Source organism: Oculina patagonica, chromosome 14 (genome assembly GCF_052425735.1).
Source record: "Oculina patagonica isolate OP01 chromosome 14, crgOcupat, whole genome shotgun sequence".
Classification (NCBI taxonomy): Eukaryota; Metazoa; Cnidaria; class Anthozoa; order Scleractinia; family Oculinidae; genus Oculina; species Oculina patagonica.
Window position 1 is genome coordinate 21,860,778 of NC_135771.1, and position 27,734 is coordinate 21,888,511.

At 40.1% G+C, this 27,734-nt stretch overlaps 2 protein-coding genes and 1 long non-coding RNA gene across 8 annotated transcripts in view; 1 reads left to right on the top strand and 2 right to left on the bottom strand.

Annotated features, from left to right (window-relative positions):
• Positions 1–7,083, top strand: part of LOC144639218 (indoleacetate decarboxylase-like) — a 25,435-nt gene extending 18,352 nt beyond the window's left edge. For all 5 annotated transcript variants that reach the window (XM_078498498.1, XM_078498499.1, XM_078498497.1 and 2 more), the window contains 7 exons: positions 991–1,323; positions 1,807–1,956; positions 2,375–2,707; positions 3,097–3,563; positions 4,120–4,416; positions 5,671–5,828; positions 6,739–7,083. In XM_078498498.1, coding sequence (XP_078354624.1) covers positions 991–1,323; positions 1,807–1,956; positions 2,375–2,707; positions 3,097–3,563; positions 4,120–4,416; positions 5,671–5,828; positions 6,739–6,899 — 1,899 coding nt within the window. In that variant the 3' untranslated portion in view covers positions 6,900–7,083. The remainder of the gene's footprint in view (positions 1–990; positions 1,324–1,806; positions 1,957–2,374; positions 2,708–3,096; positions 3,564–4,119; positions 4,417–5,670; positions 5,829–6,738) is intronic.
• The window catches only part of LOC144639277 (uncharacterized), a 26,377-nt gene extending 16,606 nt beyond the window's left edge, over positions 1–9,771 (bottom strand). Inside the window, exon 1 of the long non-coding RNA XR_013568096.1 lies at positions 9,642–9,771. This is a non-coding gene — a long non-coding RNA (uncharacterized LOC144639277). The remainder of the gene's footprint in view (positions 1–9,641) is intronic.
• Positions 9,772–11,426: 1,655 nt separating this feature from the next.
• On the bottom strand, positions 11,427–26,627 carry LOC144637730 ((2S)-3-sulfopropanediol dehydratase-like). 2 transcript variants are annotated; one of them, XM_078496802.1, is made up of 14 exons: positions 26,551–26,627; positions 24,196–24,223; positions 23,524–23,722; positions 22,976–23,247; positions 21,415–21,585; positions 20,466–20,860; positions 18,967–19,714; positions 17,273–17,605; positions 16,337–16,486; positions 15,256–15,588; positions 14,409–14,875; positions 13,413–13,709; positions 12,738–12,895; positions 11,427–11,768 (listed from the first exon to the last, which is right to left on the bottom strand). In XM_078496802.1, the coding sequence occupies exons 2-14, from the start codon at positions 24,205–24,207 to the stop codon at positions 11,608–11,610; spliced, it is 3,696 nt and encodes a 1,231-aa protein (XP_078352928.1). In that variant the 5' UTR covers positions 24,208–24,223; positions 26,551–26,627; the 3' UTR covers positions 11,427–11,607. The 2 variants fall into 2 exon arrangements, with proteins under 2 accessions (XP_078352928.1, XP_078352929.1); XM_078496803.1 differs by having other exon boundaries at positions 23,524–23,719; positions 26,551–26,604.
• Positions 26,628–27,734: the final 1,107 nt, after the last annotated feature.

The following is a 27,734-nucleotide window of genomic DNA, read 5'->3' on the forward strand; positions in this document are numbered from 1 at the left end:
TTTTTCACCATTTTGATGATGACTCTTGAAACAGATTTTGCAATAAAAGCACTTGAAATAGTGACTGTTACTCCATTGTACTGTAAGCACTTAGTGACAGATTTTCCTAAAAACGGGTGTAAATGCTCACGTCAATATAATGATGACCTTTTGAACGCTGGAAACTAGGCAATTATTATCGAGCTACCATACACAGGAGCGAAGACTGTTTATCATGATGTACAAATATCGCGAATCATCACTTCCATATCAATGTAACCATTTTATGATTTTTCTAGCTGTAAGAAGAACTTAAGATCTCTGAGAGTCGTAAAAGCATGGAATTCGATTTCAGTGTATGGCAAAGGCCGGGACAGTGTAATACTGCAAAGCGGCCAAACAAACGCATTTTGATTTAGTCGCGTAACTTGATTTACATTTATCCATGTACATCTTTTATTTTTGAAGGTTTTTTTTTGCACTGTAAAGAAAAAATTGGTCAAAATTCGAATGACTTAAATACAAAATACGAGGTAAAGTTTTCTATTTTTTAAAACAAAATAAATATTTGGTCGCATTGTGTAAATAAACGCGAGTCGCCGTCGAAATATTTTTTCTCAAAGACGTCTTGCTTGAAAACACAAGTGCTTAACTGAACTGAAAACGAAGATTTATTTTCACAAAAAGCTTACAAATGTCTTATTTGGAAAATTATTACGTCCTGTTCAAGTGTTGAATAATCGTGACTTGAGAAAGAACTTTTAATTATGCGTGGGAACACGTGTCGCTGATTGGCTGTTTTTAATTGAAACTAATCGTGCGTGTCCGTACGGAGTCCGTTCTTGCAGCTGATCATTGTTTTCTACATTACAGCGAACGATTATCGATCCCGAACCATTCCCTTGGGATTGCTAACAGCTTTTTTCATATAACAAAGAGTCTAATGCGCATGCGCAAAGCGCACGCAAGCATTAGACTCAAAAAGTGTATTCATTCATTCATTCGTAACAGATTGAAGAACGAATGAACAAGATCTCAACTGACCGCCCAGAGACGTTCATTGAAGCTGTTCAACTGCTGTTCTCCTATCACTGTTGCCTTCACCTGTCAGGGGAGCCCACATCCATTGGACGTCTTGATCAGCTCTTGGAGCCTTTCCTCCAGGGGACCCCTACTGAGAAGGCCCAGGAGATCATTGACTGCCTGTTTGTCAAGCTTTGTGAACACGTGCATCTCAACTCACGACTGTTGAATGATATGGGTGCTTGGGGCATGACTGCCGTGCCTTACGCCAGTACAGGGATGTTTCCTAATGGAGACACTATAAATCAGTGGGTTCAACAGGTGGGGACAGTTCGTGTACGCTTATATACAACTGCCTTTGTCAAAATTGCGGTAATTTTCTTTTGCCATTGAAATTGGTACGAGCTGATCAAAAAAATAACACCAAGCTGATGCTTTTGTATAGCACCAGAAACCCATATGAGTTCCTGAAAGAACACAAAATTTCAGTCTCTCTAAGAGCGTGTCGGGAGTTATTTTTCTTCTAGTTATGAGCCGATTTACGCGACGTTTGGTTTTAGTAACATGAAGGTCTTTCATGTGTTAAATGGTCTTATCATTAGAAACCCTTCTACTAGGATTTCCTGCAAATGGAAATAGGACATAAATGAATCGAGGTTCATTTTGGTTCAATGATAAACAAGGGCGGTCAAAAGAATGAATTATTTTATGAAGAAAAATAATGGGGCTAAAAATCAAGACCACATGTTTTTAAATTGACATTTTAGCACTGGATTATGATGGTATGTTTTTGTTTCTGTTTAGATCACAGTAGGAGGTTACAAGGCTAACGAAGAAGCTATCCCACAGGATGCCTGCAACGCCATCACTATTATGTGCTTAAAGGCCTCGCGCAGGCTTCCGCTTAATGCTCCATGTTTGTCCCTGAGAATGCATAAGAATATGCCACAAGAGGTACGCTTAACTAGTCATTATTTTTGTTCACTTGAAGACGACTTGCATTTCACTTAAATAATCACAGTTGAATCACCTTCGCACGGAGAACACAACTCCAGTTTGATGAGTAAAGAAGCTAAGTAGCTCTTTAAGGAAGTTTTTTTGTAACTTTGTGATAATGTCTCGTTTATTAGTGAAAGCGCGACACCTTACTCAGTTTAGAATAATATTAAATAATAGTTATATTTATATGATTAATTGGCCTTAAGGACTGGTCTACATCCTTCTGATCAAACAACTTTGCCGCGCGCGGGTCTCAAAAGGCACGGCCTGAATAGGGAGCTATGTTGTTTTGTTTCCCCTGAGAAATATAATATTTTATCACGTGAAAGGTTGCTTTTGCTGGTTATTACCATTATAATTTGCTCTTGCATAGGTCCTCCAGGAGGCAGCTAAGGCACTTCTCAGCGGAGGGGCCCATCCTATCCTCCCCCATGATGACCACCTGATACAGGGCCTAATTGAATCAGGGACACCAGACCTCCCAGTGAGCCTGAAAAGCGCGCGAAACTACGCCTGTGATGGATGCTATGAACCAATCTTCCCAGGAGAGACGGACTTTTCGTTGGCTTATGTGCCTCTGTTGCAAGTTCTTGAGATGACAATCAATCATGGCTCCACTTATGCGCTCGCTGGAGCTGGCTTCTTGGAAGGGGTACCTCAGTCACTGCCTACAGCTCATCCAGAGGAAATTGAAAGCTTTGAAAAGGTTTTTATCAATATTTTTTATGAGGTTCCAATTTTTTGGAGGGAGATGATCCGTGTTATTCGTAGGAATTTACAGAATGCAATCAATCAATCAATTAATCAATCGATCAGTCAATCAATCAATCAATCAATCAATCAATCAATCAGTCAATCATTTTCAAGGAGATCGGGACGTTATTTCTCGCACATAAATACGTTCAAGTTTGTAACCGGGGAAACGTCCTCTGCACCTTTCGGGCAGTAGGAACGTCGCTTCATAAGTAATTAAGCTGGCTAATAAGCTTAAATATATACAGAACCAACGTTCCACTTTATCAAAAAATAATTTCTAGTACAAGGCACAGAGAACAATAGAGCGCACAAATAACTATTTCATTTTTCTCCATTTAGATCAAGGAACTCTTTGCTCTTCATCTCCGTGTGCGAACAGAATACAGCATCTTCCTTCTTCTTCTCAACTATGGCAACATTGTTGAGTTCTGCCCTAGTCCTCTGCTCTCTTCCCTCATCCGTGGCTGCCTGGAAACTAAGCGGGACATTTACAACGGCGGCGCAAACTACACTATTATTGGTGTCCAGTTCATCTCCTTCGCCAACACTGTCGACGCTCTGTACGCCATTAAACGGCTGTGTTTTGATCACGACTCGGCCGTGATTTCCTTGCCCGAGTTGGTTCGTTGTCTCAAGTGCGACTGGGGATACAACATGCAAGAGCCTTTCCACGATGAGGTTGCAGGAACCACGCGTGGTCAGCGGCTGTCCGACACCTACAAGGAAGTGCGCGAGAGGGCACTTAGGCTGCCGAAGTTTGGAACCAGCGATGGTGCAGAAAACGCAGACATTCAAAGTATCGCCAGGTTAGTTTAAACAAGAAGTTGCCCAACGAGACAGTGCTAAGTTTAGGTTTAGTTCGTATTTTCGAGTGTTAAACTAATTTACTACCTTGAATAACTCATCCATTCTTTTAAGAACGGAAAACGAAAGGTGTTCTCGCTTGCTTTTCCTTACTAATTTTTGTAAGAATTCATTCTTGGACAATTTCTTGGATCCCTTTTTTCCAATCACTAACAATTTTGGAATCTGATGTTCCCGGCATACCAAGCAATCGTCGCAAGAAAAAAAACTCTGGTCTTATGAACAGAGAAACCTGTAATAGTTTTGACTAGTTCTAAGTTGAACTGACGTTTTGAGAAGTCTGTTCAAATCCAAGGGATCGAAGAGCCAAATAATTCATGCTGGCGGCAATAATCCCCATTTTCTCTTGCAAGAAATGGCTAAGAGTATAAGCTACTCCTCTTGATGGAATGATAGCCCATCCCAGGTGATTTGGCATAAATTAGTGTCCACCCTTACGAATACCCAGTACCCAAATCACCGCTATAAATTTTAATTTGCATTGTGTCGCTTTTGTAGTTGGTTGGCCGAGCAGGTTTCAACGGTTATCAAGAAGGTGGCCCGCGATGCTCCAGATGGACAACCGCTGAAGGGATTGATTGACGGCTTGAAGACGAAGTACTCGGTTTCCAATGCGCCATGGGATGTGCTGCTGCCGACAGGAGCCGGGACGTTTGAAGGATACGTTGGATGGGGAGCAGGCTGCGCGGCTTCCGCTGATGGTCGGCGCGCAGCTTCGCCTATTGCATCAGACTTGAGCGCTGCTCCGACTCCAATGGATAAACCGTCCATACCTAAGAGCTTCGATATCTACAAGTAAGTGTAAGCCAAATATAGATTCAGTAGAATTTTTCTGGGTCGATTTTACTTATTATATTATTGGAGAGAAAGAGTTGCAATTTTAAAGGCTTAAACCTGCAAAAGATTGAGTTAAGATTTATTATGAATATGGAGATACGATGTCTGAACACCCCAGCCCCAAGAATACTGAAATTAAAACATACAAAGAACCACACTTTGATTATAATGTTGTTTTAGAAGAAATAAGTGATCAACTAATAAAGCGTGAAAGTTAAGAAACTGCAAGATCGCTCCCTTAGAGTTATCCTGGTATATCAAGTTTGACAGAAGCTTGGTTGGGACTCATTATCTATCAGAAGAAGGAAGGAACGAACTATTACTATGTCTGTCCTGATTTAAGAAAACAAGGCCCCCAGAACTGCCAGGGGCCACTCACTTTCTTAGCCCTCCCCTCCCTTCCCCTGTGGGTTTGAGAGAGCCCAGGGGCACTGCTAGGAAGCCTTCCAATGCCCGGTCACAGCTGAGCTCTCAGAGGCCTCAAGGCGACTGAGCCCAGCCCCCAGAAAACTAAAAGCCGGGAGCAGTCCTGGCCACATTTCAAAGCAAAGTCTTTGCGGAAACAAGCCAAAAAGCTGACTTTGGCCACCCCCCCCCCCCCCCAGCTGGATTGCAATTCAACAGCTGACCCAGGGCTCCCTAGGGTGTTAGGTCAGGGCACGGGCTACCTGCCCACGGGGTTGTTGACGCTGCCCCCCCCCCCTCCCTCAAATTTCTGCGTCGACCTTCATGCACGGACCCCGGAGTCCACGTTTTGTCAAATCCAGACAGATGTATAAACGTATCAATATGCTCGCCTCTGTTTGTCTTCATAAGAAGTTTACTCTAAGAATACGTAGTACATAATTATGATACGTCTTCGAAACACTACTCATACATTATCACTACCATACATTACCATCACCAAAGCCAAGAACTTATTTGCTTATAATTAAGCGCAGCTTGTTTTAGCTATAGTGGTGTTTCTGTCTGAGACGGTCTGCCCGAGAAACCAAGAGCAACAAATATCTTTGGGCCTCTTGAAGACGCATTACTGAATGGTTCTCTGTATCTGAATTTTTCATTGTACATAAATTAATACCGATTTTTTTTTTTTTCATTTTTTATAAATACATTTTAATTTTTGTTGTTTCCTTCCTCAATTTAAAAATTTTTTAATGCTGTTATCAGTACCTAATATTTGTTCATGTTTCTTATGCATTTGTGTTTAAGATCACTTAAAAGTTGGGAAATGCCCTCGATTAACGTTGGTTTCGCAAACGGTGCAGAGGTTGACCTGAAAATTGACGAGAACTTCAAAGAAAGCGACATGGTAGCATTTTTGGCGAATTATGCAAACCAGAATGGCATTGGAGGAAATATCTTGACAGGTAAGCTACTTAGCACCGGTTTGACCAAATACTCAGGGCATTGTTAGAGCGAAACGCAGGAACATAATTATATAGAGTAAGAGAAATCCCCGGGGGGGTACTCAACAAACTTTTGTACGGGGAGGCTCCGCCCCGAGCTCCTACCCCTTACCCTTTTATATACCATTTTGCCAGAAATTGTACCCCTTTCGTATATCTTTTCATGAAAAAAAGGTGCCCCTTTCATATACCTGAAAGTCATGGCATAGAATTAAAACACAACGTTTTCTTTTCATTTTCAAGTAGCGCTTCATAAACTGAAATTATACAGCCATAAATTGCATCTGCTCGAAATTTTTTTATTAAAAGGCTCTTTCAAAAACCTAAATGACTGATTTCCATACCCTTCCGTATACCTAAACTTGTGAAATCCCTACCCTTTCATATACCTGAAGCCTGAAAAAGGTACCCCTTTCGGGCGGAGCCTCCCCGTATAGGCCATTATAGGGAGTACCCCCCCCCCCCGGGGAGAAATCTTGGAATTTTTAATTGAGCCAAGTTTGTTGAACTTTACACATAGTTTATAACTACATATTTACTAATTGATGTCTTTAGCAATCTAAGCAAATCTTCCATGATCCAGCCAAAGCCACAAATTTCAACGAAATAATTAATATAGTGCTGAATGGGAGTACAGAACTGGTGTCGCACGTTACATGTAGTACAAATGCCCCATGTAGTAAAAATTTTGATAAGTACATTAAAAGTTGTATTTCGACGAGTACTAGTCTACAACAAGAATTTATGATTTTATTTTCGTGACGCAAGTAGCGCGAGCTAAAATCATGTAATGATTTAATGATGTAAAATCATGTAATGTTTTGTTTGTTATAAATTTATGTTTACGCTGGTTATATATCTCCTTTGTCAGTTACCTGCGCCAACCCTGACACCTTCACTAATGCACAGCGAAATCCAGAGCAGTATGATCTCATCCGCGTACGTACAGGGGGCTGGAGCGAGTATTACATCGCTTTCTTCACCGCTCACCAGAAACACCAGGAGAGGAGAATCTACTACCACACTACATGAAGTACGAAACGCTTGGTTCACAGCCGCAATGCTGACGATAAAAAAATTGAAGTCGTTAAATCATTTTCTTTCTTTTTTCACCAAGTAGTGTGTATGCATGCACTCTCGATATATCTCCTTTGTAAAACAAACGAATAGTCTTTTTCGATGGTTCTCAGTAAAAACCAACATTTTATACCTTAATTATTTTAATTATGTTTATTAGTGAACCGGACTCACTACGCTCAGGTATGTGCACTTTGCTCATCTCCAGACTGAGGTAACACACCAGCCTAGCAGTGGACAGCTGTTTCGTCCTCTTTGGGACTCGTCAGCATTGCGTACGGCATGGTGGTAATGGGAGAAAAGTTCTTATTTCTCCCACCTCAGTGATCCAACACTTGTGGTACACAAGTATATATTATGTGCCTCAGGGTTACACTATATACGTGTATATATGTGTATGTACAAGTGCTTACTTAATTATTTTGTTGATTTAACGGTAAATTTAGAAATCTCTTAAAATATGGCGCTTCTAAAACTAAAGTAATGATAAGACATTTTGTTGTCCAGCAATTCTAACATTAATCTAGAAGTAATTTGAAGTTTGGTCATGATAGCCTTTCTAAGGAATAATAATGATAAGGTATCATTTTATTAGTTACATGGCCCCACTCTGCTAGCTATTATATCTTTCGTCATCTATCTGTTAGAAATTTCACGGTAAAGAAATCGGACCTACAATAGATATTTCACATCTTTTCCAGTGCAAAATGTACTCTTTTAATCCGGGTGGATTAGTGTCCGCAAATACTAACCAAAACTAACTGTGTTGTGCAACCAAAATATCACAGCGGCAAAGTAAACTAAAAAAATTCGACGATTAGTTATAAAGGGTAGCAATAGTCGTTATATGACCTCTTTTAAGTCATAAAATACTTAGTAGATTGTTTGATAGTTGTTTATACTTAGCTGATTGATTGAAAACTTGGGATCGGGAAGCGGATTTCTTATTTAGTTAGAGAAAGGCCATTTATTATCGATATTGTACCATTACTGACTTTTTTTTTTCAAAAAAGTTAGGTTTTGTAGAATTAGTTAAAATAGTTTTAAAATGTGTTTGAAAGCATACAAGAGACTGATTAAACCATGCATTCGCAGTTGGCTGTGTGTTTATTGATTGTTTAACAAAACCCACGGAAAAATAAACTTTAAGGTTGCTCTGATCTCACCTAATACATGTATTACATTTTTAATCTTTGACAAAGTTGTGTCTTTTGAAACATGCTGATCATTGTTCTATTATAGAACTGTGAATCACCGAACTCGTTTTTTCAGTGTGGTAAAGGTTAAGTCTTCTTCCGGGCCTAGTGACCCATCAGGTCGGAGCTTATCCCGGTTTCGGTAGCATTAGGCGACTGGGAGTATTTCTACTCCAACCTGGTTGCGATGCTACTGCAGGGTTACCCACACATATTAGTTCGCCGGTACAGATTTACACTTGTAAATGACGGGGATGATCGAAGGATTTTTTTTGGGTTTGAAATTTTCGATTCCTGGATTTTTTTGGGTTGGAAAATTTGGCAAGTATTTTTTTGAGTGACTTGATTTAAATAGGGGATTTTTTTGGGTATTTGTTTTTAAAAAAACAAACTTTAGCGCCTTCGCGTGGCCTTGGCGTATTTATTGTATGATGGATAAACAAACACGAGCGTTCAATTTTTTATGGTTTTCTTTGTGTTATATTATTGCCCCTCCTGGCAATTTAGGGGTAATTTGGCAAGGGACTTTTTGGGGGGTTATTTTTTGGTCCAGGGATTTTTTTTGGGTAGTGTCGGAAGACTTAGGGTTTTTTTTGGGTCCTGAGTTTTGCCTCCATTCGATCATCCCCGTCATTTACAAGCCGGAGTACCCCCCCTGGGGTGGAAAGAGGCACTATGAGAGTAAAGTGTTTTGCCCAAGAAAACAACACAGTGACCCAGGCCAGGGTTCAAAACAATCTGCTTACTATTAGGCTACAGCGCCTCCCCACCCCTCCCCTTTTTCAGTAATAAACACTTTAAGCTAAAACTAGGGCTGTTTTGGACAGGTCACATTGTACTGTTATAATATCAACCCATTGTGTTTGTTGGATACCAACATTTTTGCATCAACTGCTGTAGAATGGTAGTCTCGATCCATTAAACGGTGCAAGTGCTGTCAATCGTTACCAGTCACCCTTTCTAATCAGGCCACAGAATTAAAATTCGCGCCCCAGATTTATCATAAATGTATGCAATTTGCATAATGTTTTGAAACCAAGTCACTATTTTATACTGCGTTCAAAAAAGTTAAAGTCTAATCACGAATTCCTAACTCATTTTCCCACCACTAAAAAACAGCAAAACTTGACCACATTTTCTCTTTATATATTTTCTCAGCAGCCATTTATAATCGTGTTGAACGCTAAATTTCTTTTAAAAAGCAAGAAAATAAGCTTTCCCGAAACATATATTTTTCCACACTATAGCGTATGATATTTTAATTTATGCGCAAAAAATAAGGAAAGTTGCGTCCTAGCGTCTCCGAGATTCTTATCGATTTTTTCTCCGTCGTTCCAAAAACCATCTTCCACCACACATATTTATCTCTCTATGCTCAAATATCAATTCAGACTGTATTCGAAGCAGTGAGGAAGGTTTCGAACACACAAAACTAATGTAAACAACATTTCATTGCATTTCCGACCACGCGTGCTCACAGTACTGTTTATTCATCTCTTACCTCATTTTTCCGCTTTTATTTTCGAGTTCATGATCCAGTTCGCTTTCCTTATCACTAGGCATCTCTTCATTATAGCTGTTTCCTTCTTGCGACAGCTCTAGCACTCTCCGCCAGTGACAAAATGTGATCTCTTCGCTTGCGACGCCATGTTTACAAAGCCGAGTGCTTGGTAGGAAAGTACGCCGTGTAGGCCGTTTTGAAGTGTCTACGCTCAAATTTGCAGGAAAACTGGGTAGTTTCTTTGTCACGCAATCTGCAAAATTTTGTAGCGATCGAACGAAACGCATTGTTTTCTTTTTTTCGATTTTCCTTCGTTATTGTTCCTGAGTGAACGATATTTAAAGGGGGCAGCAGGAACAACGTGTTACATCAAGCGGTCCAAAACAGGGAAAGTCTTGGCCGCACCTTGTTCTAATAAGGTATATTACTGATGAAAACACTCTCGAAGTAGGGAGAATTCCCTACTTGTCATAAAAGTGATGAAAAAGTTCAGTTGAATAAATTGCCAATAAGTTCGATTTTAAAACGAATCCAAGTGCATTGTGGATTACATAAGCACGCGGGAAGCTTTAAGAAAACGAGGAGTGGTGCAAACATAAGGACGAGGCTGGGCTTCTTGCATTTCTCGAGTGCTCTTAAAGATGCTCAAGTGCTTATATACCTCAACAGCTCAGTGTACAAGGAGAAGTAGGCTGCGTGCATCATAAAGCACGACTGCGAAGTTTATGGCCTGGCTGGCAAAACGCGAACAAAAAAAAAGGAGTTGGGAAGGTTGTAAAAATATGCCCGATTAGAGAGAGTTTCAAATTCAATTTAGCCATCCCCATTCCTGTACTGCTATAGGATCTCCCCGTTACCCCTATCAATGTTGTTCCCCGCTCACTGTACAATCTTGTATGTGTAAGGTCGCTTTCGCTCAACATTAAATAGAGGAGGGGATGAGAAGAACAAAAAAGCAAAACTTCCCCAGAATTTTGTCAGGGGTTACTTCTAATTAACTCCCACTAGCTCGAAATTGCACCAGGAGATTTCACTCACGGTTTCTTTTTGTTGTTGTTGTTGTTGTTGTTGTTTTGCACGGATCTCTCTCATTGCCCGAACCAGAAAGAACACGAGCGATATGCTCCAGTACCGCACATGTGTACGGGGGGTTTAATAGAAATGACTAAATTAATTAAATAAGACACGCATCCCACGTCGCAAGTTTGAGCGCGTGCAATTTCTTGAAAAATTATACAAAGGAAAGAGTTTCGTGCATTGCTGAGTTAAAGTTAAAAAGCTCTTGATCGTGAGAAATTTATAAATAGAACAATTGGGAAGTGTGCTCCGCTTCTATTTGTTTATGCATAATTCCCGTAATTGGACGCGTTGACTATTGCCTTAAAAAGAAATGGTTGTGGCGTCTTTTTTTTTGTAAGGGTTGGGGCAGGCTTATCTATGCCCAGTGCCTTACTCCTAGCCTGTTTCTGTAGCATAGAGCGACCGGAGTATTTGCTAGCCTCATGGACGGGTCGCTAAAGAAGTAAACCCCTGCGTTATGTCATTTTGTTATAGCATTTTGCTTACATACATTTACCCTCCTGGATAGAGAGAATCGCTGCAAGAGTAATGTGTCCAAGAACACAAGTCACGATTTCATTTAGGGTTCGAGTCAGGACCACTCGGTCCGTAGTTTAGTGCTTTATTTTAGGCTACCGCGCCTCTTGTTTTATAACAACATACTCACATATTTCCCCAAGCTCTACCCCTGTGGATTTTGGATTTCGTCTAATCATCGAATAAAAGCAGTCAGGTGCGATTGTATTGTTTTATTCAGTCTCTTCAGTGCACTCTTGAAAAGTACAATTTGTAACTGCTTAGACTGTATTTCCACGCATTTCTATGTCGTCACAAATAAGAAATGTTCTTTTACAACTATAGTCATTATATTGTGAGCAATACGTCTAAGACCCGAGCATCCTGTACTTCATGTAGTGTGGTAATAGATTCTCCTCTCCTGGTGTTTCTGGTGAGCGGTGAAGAAAGCGATGAAAAACTCGCTCCAGCCCCCTGTACGTACGCGGATGAGATCATACTGCTCTGGATTTCGCTGAGCATTGGTTAAGGTATCGGGGCTGGCGCAGGTAACTGACATAAGAGAAACAAAAACACAAATATATGAATAAGAGAATAAGAGACTTGGGACGAATTTAGACGAAGATTATTTTAATAGAGCGAGTCTTAAACTAGCCTGCAGAACAGGCGGTTTATTTTGCGGGTCGAAGTGCGAAGTGCGAGTTTTTATTTTGCGGGTCTAGATAGTATTTCATGTTATCAAGAGACAGTATTTCATCGGATATCCCAACAAGGAGAAGAGAGTTGAAAAACCAAGCGGAGTAGTTTTGACGAACTTCGAGTAACTTCGATGAACACTGTCTCGATTGTTTGATCTTCACGATCAAAATTTGCACTACGGAGAAACCGGAAAAATAAAATAAAAACTATGAAATTTTGGCGACACGTTAATTAAGCGATTTTTCGTAAATTTTGGAACATAAGTCCCTTAATTTTCCAAAATGGGGGGTTCATGAAAATCTGTTTTTAACGACATAAGCGATTGAAAAATCGCTAAATTAAAGTGTCGCCAAAAGTTCATGTAATAAGGTAAAGAAAAAACGCATTTCCGAACACCGTCGCAGTAATGATCTCTTTTGTTTATTCGTTTCAAGAGAAGTAGATAACCAGCTTATAGAGAACAAAGTTTATAATAAATAGGAAGAAAACTGAGTAAATCCGAATCAACTTTCAAGATAAATGCTTTTATTAAAAACAATATTTGCAAAACCTGTTGTAAGATAATTGTCAGCTTAAAATTGCTTAACGTAACTTAATTAAACACCGGAGCAAATGTTAAATGCTGACATTTCAAGCGCTAGTGTTGCCCGTTGTCTGGGCACCAACGAAGGCCTAACCCTCGAAACTTCAGCTTTTAAAATTCGCCCCGGTAGACAATTTATATAATAACCGGTATATATCTTGATTAGATTGAAGTTATTAATCGACTTGGTGTTATAAGCAAGACCTCAGCATGGTATCGCGCCTTTTACAATAACTTACTTGTCAATATATTTCCTCCAATGCCGTTCTGATCAGCATAATTCTTCAAGAAAGTTACCATGTCGCTCTCTTTGAAGTTTTCGTCAATCTTCAGTCCAAGCTCCGCTCCGTTAGCGAACCCAACGTTGATCGAGCGCATATCCCAGTTTTTAAGAGACCTAAGCACGTATAAAAACGTAAGTTACTCTTACAAAAAACATATATCAGGGGGCCGAGCGCGTCTGTTCAAAGTAACCTTAATTTTTGTTAAAAATAGGATCAAAAAAAAATGAAAAGGACCCATCTTATCTAAATTTCTCGTCATGAACATAAAAAAGAACTTAAACACATTTCATTTCGGCTCTGTCTGTACTACTACTTAACGAATCAGTATAAATGGCATCGGTCAAAAGGATATTTTAAGTTCTGCGGCATTTACGAAAGAACTGTACGATAGCGAACCGCCGAGGGAACAACCCACCCGAACATCGAGGATCAAAAATGCGACGTCTACAGCTGTCGAAAACAAACCAATCACAGCGGAGAATCGTGTTTTATAGGTTACGCGTAACGGTAACGGCATCGGCTGATAAAGACTGGCAGTATGCAGTCCAAGCGTCGCGATTCACATCAAAAGTGACTGCATTGTAAAACAAACGATAGAACTTTATTATGATCGACATTTTTAACACTTACTTGTAGATATCGAAGCTCTTAGGTGTGGCAGGTAAATCCATTGGAGTCGGAGCAGCGCCGAAGTCTGCGGCAATTGGCGAGCCTGCACGCCGACCATCAGCGGAAGCTGCACATCCTCCTCCCCAGCCAACATATCCTTCAAATGTCCCGGATCCTGTGGGCAGCAGAACGTCCCATGGTACTCCGGGAACCGAGTACTTCTTCTTCAAACCGTCAATCAATCCCTTCAGCGGTTGTCCATCTGGAGCATCGCGGGCCACTTTTTTAACAACCGTTGAAACTTGCTCGGCCAACCAACTGCAAGGAAGGCACGTTCGATGAAAACAGAAATAGAAAACTCATTATAAAAGCTTAGAGTCATACGTTCATTGCACATATCCTTTCATCCCTAATATTAATAATCTTAGATCCAGCGCTCGAAACGACGTTTAATATCACAACGCCCTCGGGCAGTCTTGCGTAATCAGACCAAAATCTCTCTGCTTAACTTCGGTCATTCAGCTAGTAGCTTCCAGTTTTAAAATGTTATGCTCGATCGGTTTCCTTGGAAGGATTCACGAAAAATAATCCTAGCTAAAGATCGCGGCTGTTATTGGTAATCTGAGGACAGCTTCCCTTCAAAGGAAAAATTATTTCATGGATTACTAGGTTATAAAGAGCTCTGTGGGGGGGGGGGGGACTTCCATATGAAAGGGGCGGCGATGGGGGTGTTAATTTCGGATTTTGGTGTAACTAAGGGTGTTTCGGAAAAATGCCAATATTTTTAGCCGTCAGGGTCTCGTTAAAGGGTTGCACACGAAGAAAAATACAAAAATTAATTCCTTTTATAGTATTTTGGTATCTTTTAGGGGTCCAAAAAGGCTTGAGCCACGCCCAGATTGGTCTCTTTTAGAGGTCCTTTTCAAAAGCACGAGAATCGCCAACCCTGTAATATGGAACCCCCCCCCCCCCTTCCAGGATTTAGCGTCTTGCTTGGCGACTTCTTTTTAAACTAACCTGGTAATGTTTTGAATGTCTTCGTTTTCTGCGCCCGCGCTGGTTCCAAACTTCGGCAGGTTCAGTGCCCTCTCCCGTACTTCCTTGTAGGTGTCGGACAGCCGCTGACCACGCGTTGCTCCCGCGACCTCATCGTGGAAGGGCTCTTGAATGTTGTATCCCCAGTCGCACTTGAGACAGCGAACCAACTCGGGCAAGGAAATCACGGCCGAGTCATGATCAAAGCACAGCCGTTTAATGGCGTACAGAGCGTCGACAGTGTTAGCGAAGGTAATAAACTGAACACCAATCAAAGCGTAATTTGCACCGCCATTGTAAATATCCCGTTTGGTTTCCTGGCAGCCACGGATGAGGGAAGAGAGTAGAGGACTAGGGCAGAATTCAACAATGTTGCCATAGTTGAGGAGAAGAAGGAAAATGTTGTATTCTGTTCGCACACGGAGATGAAGAGCAAAGAGCTCCTTGATCTGAATAGATAAAAATGAAAATAATATGAGTGACAAACCTGGTAGGTCGGCAAGAATGTTCTATCTTTTGGTAGTCTGTACGTATATCATAATGCACGTGATAGCACCTATAACTTCGTCGATCGTCAAGTAAACCAGTTAGTCCTGTGTTACTGCTTTGGACTTCACAGGGGTTCAAATCCCACCAAAGTACAAAATTACTGATCAGATCATAATGGTTATGCTATTAAAAATCTTTTTTCCAGGATGATATGACGGATGAGATGATTGCGTTCTAGGTTTCGTGCGTTAAGCCATTGACCTTGTCTCCTACACATGTTCATAAAATACGACTCACTATCTATCTATTTAAAAAACATAACAAAAATATTGATAAAGACCTGTTCAAAGCTTTCAATTTCCTCTGGAGGAGCTGTAGGCAGCGATTGGGGGGCCCCTTCCAAGAATCCAGCGCCAGCAAGCGCATAAGTAGACCCATGATTGATGGTCATCTCAAGAACTTGTAACAGAGGCACATAGGCCAAGGAAAAGTCCGTCTCTCCTGGGAAGATTGGCTCATAGCAGCCGTCACAGGCGTAGTTTCGCGCGCTTTTCAGGCTCACTGGGAGGTCTGGTGTCCCTGATTCAATAAGGCCCTGTATCAGGTGGTCATCATGGGGAAGAACTGGATGAGCCCCTCCGCTGAGCACAGTCTTAGCCGCCTCCTGAAGGACCTGTGTTGAAATAACATTATCGCTTATATATAAACATATAAAACTTTATTTATCTGTTTATATAGTAGCTGTTTTTCGAGAAACAAGTGAAATATATATTAAAAAATAAAAATAATAAAATATAAATAAATATTTTTTATTTATTAAATAATAAATATTATTTTTTTTTTTTAATTATTTTTAAATTTTTTTTGCAACTAAAACTAATTCCTTCTTAGGACTTAAAGCGTAGGTGATCAGTGATGTGCGTTTTGAGATCATCCGCGAAACGTTTTTTTTTTCGGCCTCTCATTGAACAAGGAATGATTTAAAATATATATATATATTAGTGGGAGGATGTAACAAACTACTTTATGACTAGAGCATAGCCATACGGAAACACTTCAACGTGGGCTTGTGTACTCATATTAGTGGTGGAGGGGGAGGGGAGGTGGGGCAATGGGGTTCAAGGGAAAACATATATAAAAGGTCACTCATGACTTGTAAAGCGTCTCATTCCTTAGAACATTATAGGCAACAAATCTTAAGCTTTTTCTGAACTGAGACATTTTTGCAAAGTAACAAAAAGTAACTAACGGTCGTGAAGTTAAAATTATTAGAAGCTGCACTAAATGAAAAAGAAAGGAATCTCGATAACCTTTCTACTCAAATAATAGCCTTGTTTACAGTGCATTGTTAATCGTTGAATCAACTCTGAGAACTCGGATCAGGGCTTAACTATTTAAAGAAATAATTATTAATGCATTACCTCTTGTGGCATATTCTTATGCATTCTCAGGGACAAACATGGAGCATTCAGTGGTAGTCTGCGCGAGGCCTTTAAACACATAATAGTGATGGCGTTGCAGGCATCCTGCGGGACTGTTGCATCGTTAGCCTTGTAACCTCCTACTGTGATCTAAAAACAAAAACAAACAAATACTATGATAAATCCATTGCTAAAATGTCAGTTAAAAAACATGTGGTCTTGATTTTAAGCCCCTTCAAAGGGACGGACCATTATTTTCTTGGAGGGGGGGGGGAAGATTTTTTTTTTTTTTTTTTTTTTTTAAAAAAATTTTTTTTTTTTTTTTTTTTTTTTTTTTTTTTTTAAATATTTTTTTTTTTTCAAAATTTTTTTTTTATTTTTCTCCCCCCCCCAAAAAAACGTCCCTGACTCTTCATAAAATAATTCATATTTTTAATCGCCCTTGTTTATCATTGAATCAAAATGAATGTCGATTCATGCACGCCCTGTTGCTTTTTGCAGGAAATCTTAGTAGAAGTGCTTCAAATGATAAGACCATTTAAGACATGCAAGTCCTTCATTAGACTTTCTCAAAGTCCTTCACTCGCGGTCGTCGCTTCGCGACTCCCTGCGCCTCCCCTCGCCCCCCCTCCCCTGCCCCAATAGGGGGCGCTGGGGCAACTCAGTCCTTCATGTTTCTAAAACCAAACGTCGCGTTATTAAATGTTTTACTGTAACAAAGGCCCATAACTAGATGAAAAAGAATTCCCGACACACTCTTAGAGACTGACACTTTGTGTGTGTTTTTTCAGGAACATATATGGGTTTCTGGTGCTATACAAAAGCATCAGCTTAGTGTTATTTTTTAAACACACCATACCAATTTCAGTGTCAAAAGAAAATGACGGCAATTTTGACAGAGGCAGCTGTATATAAGAGTACACGAACTGTCCCCACCTGTTGTACCCACTGGTTTATAGTGTCACCATTAGGAAACATTCCTGTACTGGCGTACGGCACGGCGTTCATGCCCCAGGTACCCATATCATTCAACAGTCGTGAGTTGAGATGCACGTGTTCACAAAGCTTGACAAACAGGCAGTCAATGATCTCCTGGGCCTCCTCAGTAGGGGTCCCCTGGAGGAAAGGCTCCAGAAGCTGATCAAGCCGTCCAATGGATGTAGGCTCCCCTGACAGGTGAAGGCAACAGTGATAGGAGAACAACAGTTGAACAGCTTCAATGAACGTATCTGGACGGTCGGTTGAGATCTTCTTCATCCTAGCGTCAATCTGGAACGGTAAAAAAAGTCGTGGTTCCGTTATAAGAAAATTCTGTTTATTTTAAGTGTAGAAATGGATAAATAATAGTCGCAGATAAAAATAACTACGTCAGAAAACACGAGGTTTACAGCTATAAACCAGTCATCTCATTCATTTCGATCTGAAGCCCCTCCTCCGCAGAGGTCTCTTTCGTGTTTCGGGGGGGAATAGGGAGAGGAACGGGGAGAGGTGAAAAGTAAGCGCGCGGAGCCGGAGAGAATCGAAATGAAAGGCGCGGCGCAACCCCGCGCTCCCCCATTCACGTGTTTTCGCCCCCCCCCCCCCCCCCCGTGTTTTCGCCTCCCCCACGAAAGAGGCCTCTGCGGAGGAGAGAGATCTGAAGCTACAACAAGTGACAAAAGTGTTGACACATTATCATTTTAGGCCTTACTTTATTGTAATTTGGTCTAATTTCACCATTTCGCCCCCTATATTTTAATTGTAGATATTTGAAAATAATGTGAATGTGTTACTGTAGGACAAGATGTTTAGTGCCTGTGTGACTGCGCAACGGAAGTGACGACAACCAATGCCGGTGATGTTTTAGAGAGATTTACCCTATTTGCTTTTAGTTAACGGACCAACGGAAAGAGATCAATGTCGTTCCCGCGGATCCGGCCAGTTCTCCTCAGGGTCCCGTGCCACGAGAGGACTTTCTGAGCCAACCACCCACACTAGTGAGCCCCACGCGACCCACCAGCTGTCCCCGACTTTTTACCACAGTCTTCTCCTCAGTTATGGATGTTTTCTGCTTCGACCCGTGCTCGTCTGTTTGTTGACCTTTCACTGCTTATACAGTTTGGCTGTCACTGAGTTACGAACTTGTTTCTGCGTCAACCGACTACATGAAAGTAAAAGCCGAAAAAAACTAGAGTTGAAACGGTTATATCATAAAGGCATGCCACAGGTGGAACTCGCTTAGGAAAATCAAAATAACAATGATAACAACTACTTTTGTCCAAAATTGTATCTTCTTATACACATTTTCTCACGTGCCAGAAAGGATCGGAGGAGGGTGATCTTTCTCTTGTTTTGAATTAAGCAAGTGAAAAAAATCGAAAACAACCGTCGGACGCGTGAATTTAGCAAGCACTCGTGAATATAATCTCATAATATTATAAGAAAGTATTGCACATACAAAGTACAACTGCTCCTAAACGAGTATGGGGGGACCCACCATAATTTTTGTTAACAAAAAAACAAGTTTCTATTTATAAAATAGGTAAAGGTTGGCAAAAATCTCAGTGCATGTTCTATTTCAGATAAATGACTTAAAGCTAAAGAGAATCGGCAAGAGAATAAATTATTCGAGCTAAGCTTTTAAGACATACCTTCTTCAAGTTTTCCCGCTGGGCTTCAGACAACGCAAAGTCGCTGTTCTTAGCGCAGTATCCTGCCAGATATCCAAAGTTTTTCATGTACTTCTGAACTCCATCCAAAGCTAGAATACAGGAAGTGACAAATTCTTGCTGTTCTTTGGTCTCTCCTTTGTTGGCGTTCATTTCCTCTTTCATTTTACCGAGACCTTTCTGCAGGAGCGTCTCAAAATCTGGGATCACGTGACCCATTCCTGCTGCCTCGCTCAGCCCCTTGAAGAAGGCTGGCATCGTCTCGTCTTCGCGGAGATAAGGCATGACAGCCTTACCAAGCCCCAAAGAGAAGCACCTGGGCATTCTTCCCACGATGAGCTCATCTGGGTGAAGGTTGAAAGTGTCAGCTTTTCGGCCAAAGAATGTTGGCTCTTTCAACTTGGCAGCTTTGTTTGTGGTGAACAATCGTCCCAACGACACCTTCATAGCCCATCCTTTCCGGATCATGATAGAAGCATTCTGAAAAGCGCTCCTCTTTTTAACCGTTGTGGCAGTGAAAAGATGAGGGAATTTAGGCATCTCACGGCGCTTGAACCACTGGTCGTTCCACTGTTGAAAGGCGTAGTCTAACAGACCGAGAACTCGGTCACTGGGCGGGTCTCCAGGGCTGTATCCACCTGTGGTCATACGATGGAGGTATTCCTTCTGATTGTAAAACAGGTAGTCGTTTGTGGGACTTCGTACGTTCCAAAATTCTAAAATCTCAAACCTGTAAAAGATGAAAGAGATTGGATGAAAACAACGTTTAATGATATTATTATACTCCTTTATTTTCATTAAGCTCTCCTTTTTTCAGTAAGCTCTTCTAGTGCTATAAAACAGTCTAGTCGAACACAAAAAGCCTAACATCGAGAAAGTTACAGCTGAAATGCAGAACTTTGCTGCACGCATTGTACTGGGACTCCAGAAGTACGACTGTATCTCACAAGGCAACCCAAATCTTTAAGTATTGGCTGCTCTTTAGCCATATGACTTTTAAATGTATTCATAAGAAGATTATGAAAGTGAAATTAAGATTACTTAATGGATAGATTCATTTTTCGATCTGAAATCGCTCCAAAAAGCACCCGACAGAGTAATGACTTAAACATTCCACGGTGCCTACTAGCTACCGAGGCCAACGAAACGTAAGGTATACATATTAAAATGAAATGTAAAATACTTGTTTGGTTCAGTTGAAATTGAATAAAGCAAAATGTACGTCCATCAAGTAGAGTGGATATAAAACGACAAGTTTAAACAACTAAAAAACACATTTAAAAAATTAATTTTCAGCGTTATTCTTCTTCACACAAGTCTAAACTTTTACTAGCCGATGTAGAATCAAAGAAAGCTCAGCTAAAAAACGAACTGTAATGAACAGCTTACAGCGTTTATGCTCTGGGAGAGCTTAAAATATATAGTATATAAAACGAGGCAAATTGCAAGTTAAATATAAATGAAATGAAAAGTACTATTACCTTCGTTCCTTAAGGGTGGGTAACTTCAACTCCTCAGCACTAGGCACATACCAGAAGGTTCCCTGGAGAGGCTGCACAGCGCTGATCAACCTATCAGGTGTCACCTCACCCATCTTGGACTCCTTGTCATTTCCAGCGATGTTTTTCAGGATCGTCTTGAACACCTCTGTACTGTTACACATGTGCATGTACATCAGTCCTTCTTCTCGACCTGGTTCTTTCTCCACGTGACCATATGGCATTGAAACACGAAACACGCGCGGATGCCTGAGGAGACCATTCACTGGTGGAACGTCCTGCACCACGTGCACGCGTGCGATGTGGGCACGCTTGTCCGTGTGAGGGATAAACGTGTCCGTGGCAGACTTTCTTCCGATCATGTCTTCTTTTTGGATCTGTTACAGTTAATTTAAGTCTCTTAGTATTTTTAACCTTCATTTGACAACAATTGGTTTGATTGCACATTTCTTACTGTTAAATGGTCTCTTTGGTGACAGCAGGTATGTTAAACCAGGGTAACCCGACAGGGCTCCAAATTTTTCACATTAGTTCTTACTGTTAAATGGATTTATCTAGACGTAGACCCTTTACATACCAGTTTGTAATCGTCTTTAAAAGTTGTTTTTTCAGTTTTGTTTGTGCATAATACGTGCCTTAAAAATCTCTTAAGTAGGCCAGTTTAGAGCTTCTTTTGACGGTTTTAGATCCCCTTTTCTTCCTTAATCTGCGCTATAAAAAGTATGAGAATTCGAACTTATTTGGTCTATTTGAAAGGCGTCCTGAACTTTACCTTATTCATCTAAGGTCTCTAGTTTCCCGTCATTTTTTTTTTTCAAGTTACTGTAAAGTTTTTTATAGCATAAAAAGCTAGAAAATCGAATTGTAGATGTTGTCTTAATTTAACTGTTTCTAAGTCTGTTAGCTGAAGTAGGGCAAACATATCATTTACCTTGTCCATGCTTCCAATGACTGTCCAGTTAAACTCAAACTTCTGTGACAGCAGGTACGTGGAACCTGGGTAACCTGACAGGGCTCCATCGTTTTTCACAATGTAGTTTTTAATACTTGCTGCATCGCTGGGATTTGCCACTCCATCCGTAAATGAATTTTGAAGAATTCGCTGAGAGAAAGGGAGAGAAAAAGAAAACATAAAACATCGGAAAATTGTTTAGAAACTCCTTTATCTAAGGTGGCACAAAGGTGTGGTTCTGGCCACCCATACCCAGAGTAATGCACACCTTACATCATAGGCGTACGGGCGCCTTCGAACCTGGGGGGCGGAGACCTTATTGCCCGAAAAAAAAAAGGCATGGGTTGAAAGCCGAATAAAGAGGCAAATAATATTGACAGCAAAACGTGTACAAACATTGCCTGCTTGTTTAAAGGAAACGATAGTTCTTTAATTAATTTCGCGGCGTTTCCCGAAGGTGTCGATGCACTGAATCCTTTTTCTTCGGAAATATTTTATTTATTCACTCAAGTTCCACGAGAATGACATTAAAGCATTTTGGGGGAGCCAATTTACGTCGTTAAACAAAAGCGTGTTAAAGTTAAACAAAAGCGTGTGAAACATTCAGGGATGAATGGGTTAAACATTTCGTTGAAAGTTTTAAGCCAGCCCTGAGAACTTACCATTTGAGTCAAAAGCATTAGCTTCATCACATTTGTTACCGTATCGCAGCTTTTTTTTAAGGTTACACTGAATCCACCGCGCGTAAACGCTCAAGCTATGGAAAAGCTGATTGCAACTAAATCAAACTGAGAGGTCATGCAGAATTTGCGAGAAAAATCGAAAATAATTATAGCAATTTGTGAGAGGAAACGCAAGCAGATGAGTGAGGAACTTGGACTTTTAAACCACAACGTTCGGTATATTTCCAACACTTTTTCTGTTGATGTTATTTATTCGTTTTCGTTTGGCTTATTTTCTATTTTTTATCTTGGCTTGTTGCCCGAATTCTCAGTATTTTCCCCGAAAAATTTCGGCACTGGGGGGGCTGCAGCCCCCCTCGCCCCCCCACCCCCCCACCCCCGCCTCGTACGCCTATGCCTTACACAACTAAAGACTGTTATAATTCAGGTTACAAACGAATGCTTCGATCCTTAAAGTCTAGTAATAAAGGGACAACTCATTAAAAGGGAGTTTTGATGCGGTCTCTTACTAAAAAGGGTCCTCGGCATTGAAAAGTCGCCGAATCAAGAATAAAAAGCTGGAACAGCTTGATGTTACATGGACTGTTCAAATCTCCCGTAAAATAGCTCTCATAGACGAGACTGATAAGAAAAGAGATTCGATTGCTTTTCGATACTGTTGGACATTCTTTCTTGATTAGTTTCAGAATTAAGTTAACAAAGTTTACGTATTTGGATCATATTGTGTTCCAGGTTAGCGATGCAAGAAAGCGTAACGCGATTTATATTTTCTAATTACTAAACGAACGAGAAATTTGCCACCAACTTTTCTAGTATATTCTCTATTAATTGTGATAACATTCATCAGATTGCCCTACCTTACTGGGAGGCTGTGACTTTGTCACATCAAAATTCCTGCAATAATTCTTCATTTTCTCCTGTAGGTGAGCGAGAACTTTCTCCAGTTCTCCCTGTACGTCTGATTTAAGTAAGAAGAACACATCTCCTCCAGTATCCAGGAACTTCTGGGAGTCAGGAATAAGTCGTTTTTTCGGATCTCGAAGTTCTAGTTTAGCCAGTTTAGGGTCATCTTTATTCCACTTGCTCCACTGGTTTGGGTCAAACGCGACAATGGCTCTAGTACGGGAACCTGAAACAACGAACTCGAATTACTGCTGTTTTCAGTGATATGCAAACTCTGAAATTCAGAATCCAACTAACATTGCGTTTTTCGCTACCGTCTGTCATAATCATGGCGACAGCTTACGGACCATGGAAGACAGTAGAAATAAAGCAAATGGATCGAAACCCTCTCTTCTTCAATCCTCTATTTTTCCCTCGGAAAATAGTTTTAAATGGAAAATCTCTTTCATTAATAAGTCTCCGTGTGACGAGAGAGCCCAAAGTACAAATGAGATTTCCTTACCTTTTCCTTCGGATTTCTCCAGTTCTAGTGCGTACTTGATGACGTCACAGGCCGCACCCACAATTCCGCTGTGCAGTGCAGGGTCGTCCACATTCAGGTCTTTCTTGTAGAATGCAGTAACAAAAATGCCATACTTTGGTTTACCGAAGAGTAAGCCACGTTGAGCTTTGCGAAGGACTTGGTCCTCAACGATATCCTTCTAACAAAACGGAAATAAATAAGGTTAATTTTAAAGGAGCTAGGTCACGAACAAAGCATCTTGAAAAACTGGCAAGTTTTTTAAAGATTGTCATTGGTAATCCGTCTTAATCTTTGTCAGTCAAAACCATCCTTGTGTATTTTCGTGTTTTTATTACTCCATTGTTGTTGTTGTTTTTCTTTGCTAGAAAACTATTATTTTAAAGTTTCCTATACTTTGAAAGTAATCAGAAAAATGACTTGAAGCAAAGGAAAATGGATGCGCCAGTACGCAGGCTAAAAAGTCAGAATTCTCAACCAGCTAGGTGATGAATTGTTGCTTATATTGTGAGCTATTATTTTGGTCTTGAAACTTTTTGTTATTTTTTTTTTGACTTTCTCTTTGCTATGCTTGACTAAAGTAGTCTTTGAAGGAAATGGAGAAATGAAAAAAATAAAAACGTGTCTCTCTTACAATATAACATTTTATCTTACCTCAGAACTCATCTTGGATTCTTGTTTTCTAAACACAAAAATGAAAATAAATAAATCTATTATACTTATAAACTGTGAATCTTACACTAATAATTTTGTCACAACGTTGTTTGCAAATTCACCAGCCTAGGGATTGATCGAGTTATCACACTTTTCGACCTTCGTCACCTGCGCGTAGCATTTGAGAACAAGCCTCAGATAAGCTCGTGGAAAACGTCAGAGAACAAGAGATGAAGTTACGACGAAAAGATCAAAAACCTAAACCAATTTAATGAAATGTTGTCTCATGATATGACAGCCAATAAAATGGAAGCCAAGTGACAAAATGGAAGGCTCGTACCATTTTCCAAATAATAAACTATTGTTTTATTTTGTTATTCTAATTAGCGGGAATGGATTTACAACAATGCTGTCTCTTCCAAGAGTCTTAAAGTTGACTTCAATGACCACCATTGTTGCTAGTGTCTATACTCTATGCTGACCTTGTTCAATTAAATATTAAAAAAGTTATAAATTTGAACATCAAAAAAGAAAATCAAAAAAGTATCTCAAAGCCTTAGCTATGCTTCTTTTTAGCCTAAGTGCATGTAGCAGTCGTTTCTTTTTCGTGCTTGCAAGATCTACATAAGAAGCAAACGAACGGGTCGGGTAGCAATTCTCTGACTCATACTCTTTCACGCTAGCCGGATCGAACGAACAATAGAACAATGAATATGAACAATACCTTTAGTCCCCAGAAAAGTAAATAAGCAACTGCTTGTACACAAAAGGACCAGTAAATTTACAAGTTTACAAGAGCTGCTATACTACGCAACGGTCTTACTCAAGAAGCCCAAAAAGACAAAGAAATAGGGGGTTGCGCTTTTTTCGGCCCTGATTTCATATTGACAAATGTCTCAACGATCTAAAAAGGTGCAAGAAAAATGTGTGACTGATCTCGACACCTGAGTCTTTGATCTCAAAGTCGAGTCGACGTGCACTGCATTTTAATCCCTTCATATGCCTGGTTTCAGTCAAGCTGAAGGCAGACGATCTTGACACAAATTAATTAGTGTTGAGTGATGTTGTTCCTAAATTTAAGTACATTACGCTTTTATGACCTCTTTTATCCTCTATTGTTTTTTGGCTATGAACAGTCAACACTTATGACACAACATGGGACCGTTTAAATGCTCGAAATTGTAATTTTGTCAAAAAATAAATACCTACAAACCCCTCACCCAACCCATTTATACAACGAAATGAAAGTACTTTCTCAACAGTTATTTATAGGTATACAAGGCCACAACCGTTGCATTGAGAATACATTGGAATCGAATGTTCAATTTCTTATAAAGTAATAATACAAAGTCTAACAAGAAATACGTCTACAAAAAAAACACATATTAACTTCGCTTTATTTGCCGCAAAATAGGACTATACGCCGGCATAAAAAGAGGCTGAATGCCGACATAAGGTGTTAACTCCTGTGGCTTTTATAGCCCAGGGGAATGCGTCTATAACAATAGGCGTTAATCCGTCTGCAATTGTACACTATTATTATTAATAATAATGTACATTAATTTGAATGTAAATTATTGTACATCAAAGTACTGAAACACCAACACAAGTGGTCGTCTAAATTGATTTTAGTAAATGAATAAAATGCTGACTTCAGGTCTTTTAAACTTTGCTCAATTGCTTTATCGTCGAAGCAATTTTGAAGGAAAATGGTTTCATCAGCTTCTTCTCTTCAGGTGTTACTCCCACTGACTAGAAAACTTAGCTCGAAGATTTCCATTGTTTATTATGCATCGCCTCGAAGCCGCTAATTCAACACCACGGGCCTTTGCTTGCCGAGTGGTTCAAAATATATTCTCACTTTGGTATTCGAATTTTTTAAAAAATACAACGACATTCGTGATATGAAACGACTTATTTTATCCAAACCCTGCGACACTGAAACAAACCTCGCTCAAACGAGGCTAACTACGAGGTCAAAAGACAGTTTTAGTTCTGCGGGGTGTGGCTGAAGGCTGCCTAACAAATTTCCGAAACTTGTTAGAAATGGATAATTTTCTATGAATAAATACAGTTCTCCGATATAAACGGCAGCAATGCAATAACTGTCTTAAGTGAGAAACAGTGCACTATTAAAGGGAACAGGCAACTCAACAAATAATTCAATAAAACGAATTTAACGTCGATGAAGCGACAGGTCGCAAACCAGTGGTCAGCTAATGAATTACAAATACCAAACCTATACAGCTTGCTAGAAGCTATAAAATAAGAACACGTTTAAAATTAACGCTCATGGTAAAAAATAAAATTGACATGGCTCTAATAGTTTACGAGAGAGTAAAGAATATTTCTTACCTCTCCTTGTCGAAGCGACCAAAACTTTTTGCGTACGTGCTGTGTCCGAAGCGAGACAATTGACTCCGATTAACCTTAGCTTCGCTTATTCTTTATAATCTTTTAATAATCTCAGGGGGCCGATCAGCCAGTTTTCTGATAGATGAGGAGAATAGAGATTTTTATGTCAAGCGATAAGTGACGAAATCCTTTGATAAACATGTATAATCTCCTAGTTATTGTTTCTAACGGCAGTGACCTGGAAAATTACGTAACTGTCAGTTGAAATTATTCGTTTATTCCAGGAGTGGGGGGGGAGGGGGGGGGAGGTATATCCAGTTCCAAGTGGGTAATAAATAAGTCTCTCCTTAAAGAAACAAATCCAAATGTTGTCTCGACAGGAAGCCAGAATTGCTCTTATAAATAAGTTGTGTCAAAATAGTGTATTTTTAATAGACGGAGGCATTTTTAACCATCTTCACGTTGCATGACGACAAGCAAAGTGCTCGTAATCTACCCTCCCCTCCCCTTTTGCCCCTCTCAGTAACCCTTTCCAGGGGGCGGGAGACGATTCAAGAGAATAACCAGATACCTAAAGGTTACTTTTGTTAGCGGCTACTAATTTTAGCAATTTTAGCGAGTTGGGAGAAAAGTGCTAAAATTAGTACTTACTAAAACTGTCTCGGTCAAATTTAATACGCGTGAAATTTAATTACTCCCTTTCCCCACCCCGAAGAAAAACAAAATTAAACATAGCCGACCTGAAAAATTCATTTAAAAATGGATGCCGAACACATTTTCTACCCATTTTAAAATTGTTCTATCTTGCAATACAAATGTGCGTTCAATTTTAAGAGAGTTATCTGTCGCAAATAGATATCACACACGCAATTCGCCTACATCTGCTGTAACAGAAAATCGCTAAATTAAATAGTCGCTGAATCGTGCTCAGAAAAAAATCGCCAAAATTAGTAGCTGCTACAGGTAACCCAAACTCTATGGGAGATACAGACCGAGTTCGATCGTAATTCGAGTTCGATGGTGCTTACAGTTTTGCCTTGTAAGAATAAAAAAACAAATGCAAAATAAAGCCATTTATAGGTAGATAATCATGAATGGATAAATTAATGTTGCCTAGCTTTGCTTGCCATCTTATTTCGATCAAAGTTGCCGTGGCTCGTTTCAAAACTTTTTTTATTCCGCTT

Bases quoted from the DNA above. Each gene is read 5' to 3' on its own strand.
- LOC144637730 (XM_078496802.1), bottom strand. The intron at 19,715-20,465 runs GTAATAGTACTT...CATCTTTTACAG, and splicing joins CCCACCCTTAAGGAACGAAG to GTTTGAGATTTTAGAATTTT. The intron at 12,896-13,412 runs GTAAGTGTTAAA...ATACGTGCTTAG, and splicing joins AAGAGCTTCGATATCTACAA to GTCTCTTAAAAACTGGGATA.